Source organism: Zea mays, chromosome 6, assembly GCF_902167145.1.
Source record: "Zea mays cultivar B73 chromosome 6, Zm-B73-REFERENCE-NAM-5.0, whole genome shotgun sequence".
Taxonomy (NCBI): domain Eukaryota; kingdom Viridiplantae; phylum Streptophyta; class Magnoliopsida; order Poales; family Poaceae; genus Zea; species Zea mays.
In genome coordinates this window covers 132031219-132032436 of record NC_050101.1, presented here as the reverse complement: position 1 = coordinate 132032436, position 1218 = coordinate 132031219, and the positions used below count along the sequence as shown (strand labels likewise).

At 51.1% G+C, this 1218-nt stretch overlaps 1 protein-coding gene across 1 annotated transcript; it reads left to right on the top strand.

The window, feature by feature from the left end:
• The first annotated feature begins 218 nt into the window (after positions 1 to 218).
• LOC100278307 (uncharacterized) lies at positions 219 to 902 on the top strand. The gene has a single exon (NM_001151623.1). It carries the CDS (start codon positions 268 to 270, stop codon positions 712 to 714), a length of 447 nt encoding a protein of 148 aa, NP_001145095.1. The 5' UTR covers positions 219 to 267; the 3' UTR covers positions 715 to 902.
• The last annotated feature ends 316 nt before the right edge of the window (positions 903 to 1218 follow it).

The following is a 1218-nucleotide window of genomic DNA, read 5'->3' as shown; positions in this document are numbered from 1 at the left end:
CTGTGGTCATGGTTCCCCAGCCTTGTGAAAAATGTCTGTTGAACTGTTCCCAAGTTTGACTGGCGGAAAACACAAGTCGCTTTCTTATATGGTTGCTTGCCTTGCTGGTTAATTAAGTGCTTCCTTCCCTGCTACCTATCATCTCCTCCGTGACGAAACCAAATCTATGCCTGCGCGACTATCCATATACGATGCGCATGAGGTGCATTACAATATTCAAGCACGCAAATCAGCTGCCCCAGATAGATCTCCCTGACTCCCTCCTCCATGATGCTCGCAACTCATCATAGCATCACTCACCGCCTCCACAGCATCCCGCCACCGGGTTCTGGCCACCGCAGGAGACTCCACTCCACAGCACGCGGCGCCGTGCGGCGAGACGATGCCACCACGGAGTCAGCAGGGGAGGGCACATCGTCATCGGAAAGCCTCAGGGTGAGTAAGCCTACCGCGACGACGGCTCCGGCGGGGTTTTCGTTGCCCAAGGACTACCGCCATACTCTGTTCAGCTCGGAGTGCCTGGAGGTGCTGGGCCTGGTGGACCTCGAGTCACTGCGGAAGCGGCCGAGGCTCACCATTGGGGTGACGGTGAAAGCGTCCGTGGTGCTCCCGGTGCTCGTGGTCCTGGCGGTCCTTTACCTCTCGGACGTGACCAAGGGTGTTGTCGACTGGACGCATCATCACCTGGAGAACGACGACGACGTGGGGGACTAGCTTAGTTAAAGGAGTCCAGCTCTCCAGTGTTGTGATGCAGGCCCGCATATATGCAGCAGGCTCAACTTGCTGGTGTAAACAATTAGCATCAGGCTTCAGCTCGTTTCACTTTCTATTCTTTCTCATTTCTAATCAAGTGTACATAAACTGACTTTTAATGGTGCGTTCATGTAAAGTCTGCTTTTATCTTGCTCAGTCGCTCTATTCCTAAGGCTGGTTCGAGTGCACCATCTCTCTTGCCCTGCTACGTCAGTTCTCGACTCTACTCTCGCCCCTGTCATTCCAGTGCACAGCCTGTAACAGGCTACATGAAAAGGAAATGTGCCCTTGGGTCATTTCTAAGTATTTTGGTGATTGTGTGCCAACACAGTGGACTAATGTTAATCTATGCAAAGTGATGGATAAAGTGCAAATCAAGTAAAAAGGTATGTTTCTAAGACTTAATACATTTTTTTGGAGACTAATGTATTGTGTCTAAGTGCCGGAAACAGGAGAAATCAAGTA

What these genes read in the sequence shown, in the direction of transcription:
- LOC100278307 (NM_001151623.1), top strand. Translation starts at nt 268, where the DNA reads ATGATGCTCGCAACTCATCATAGCATCACTCACCGCCTCCACAGCATC.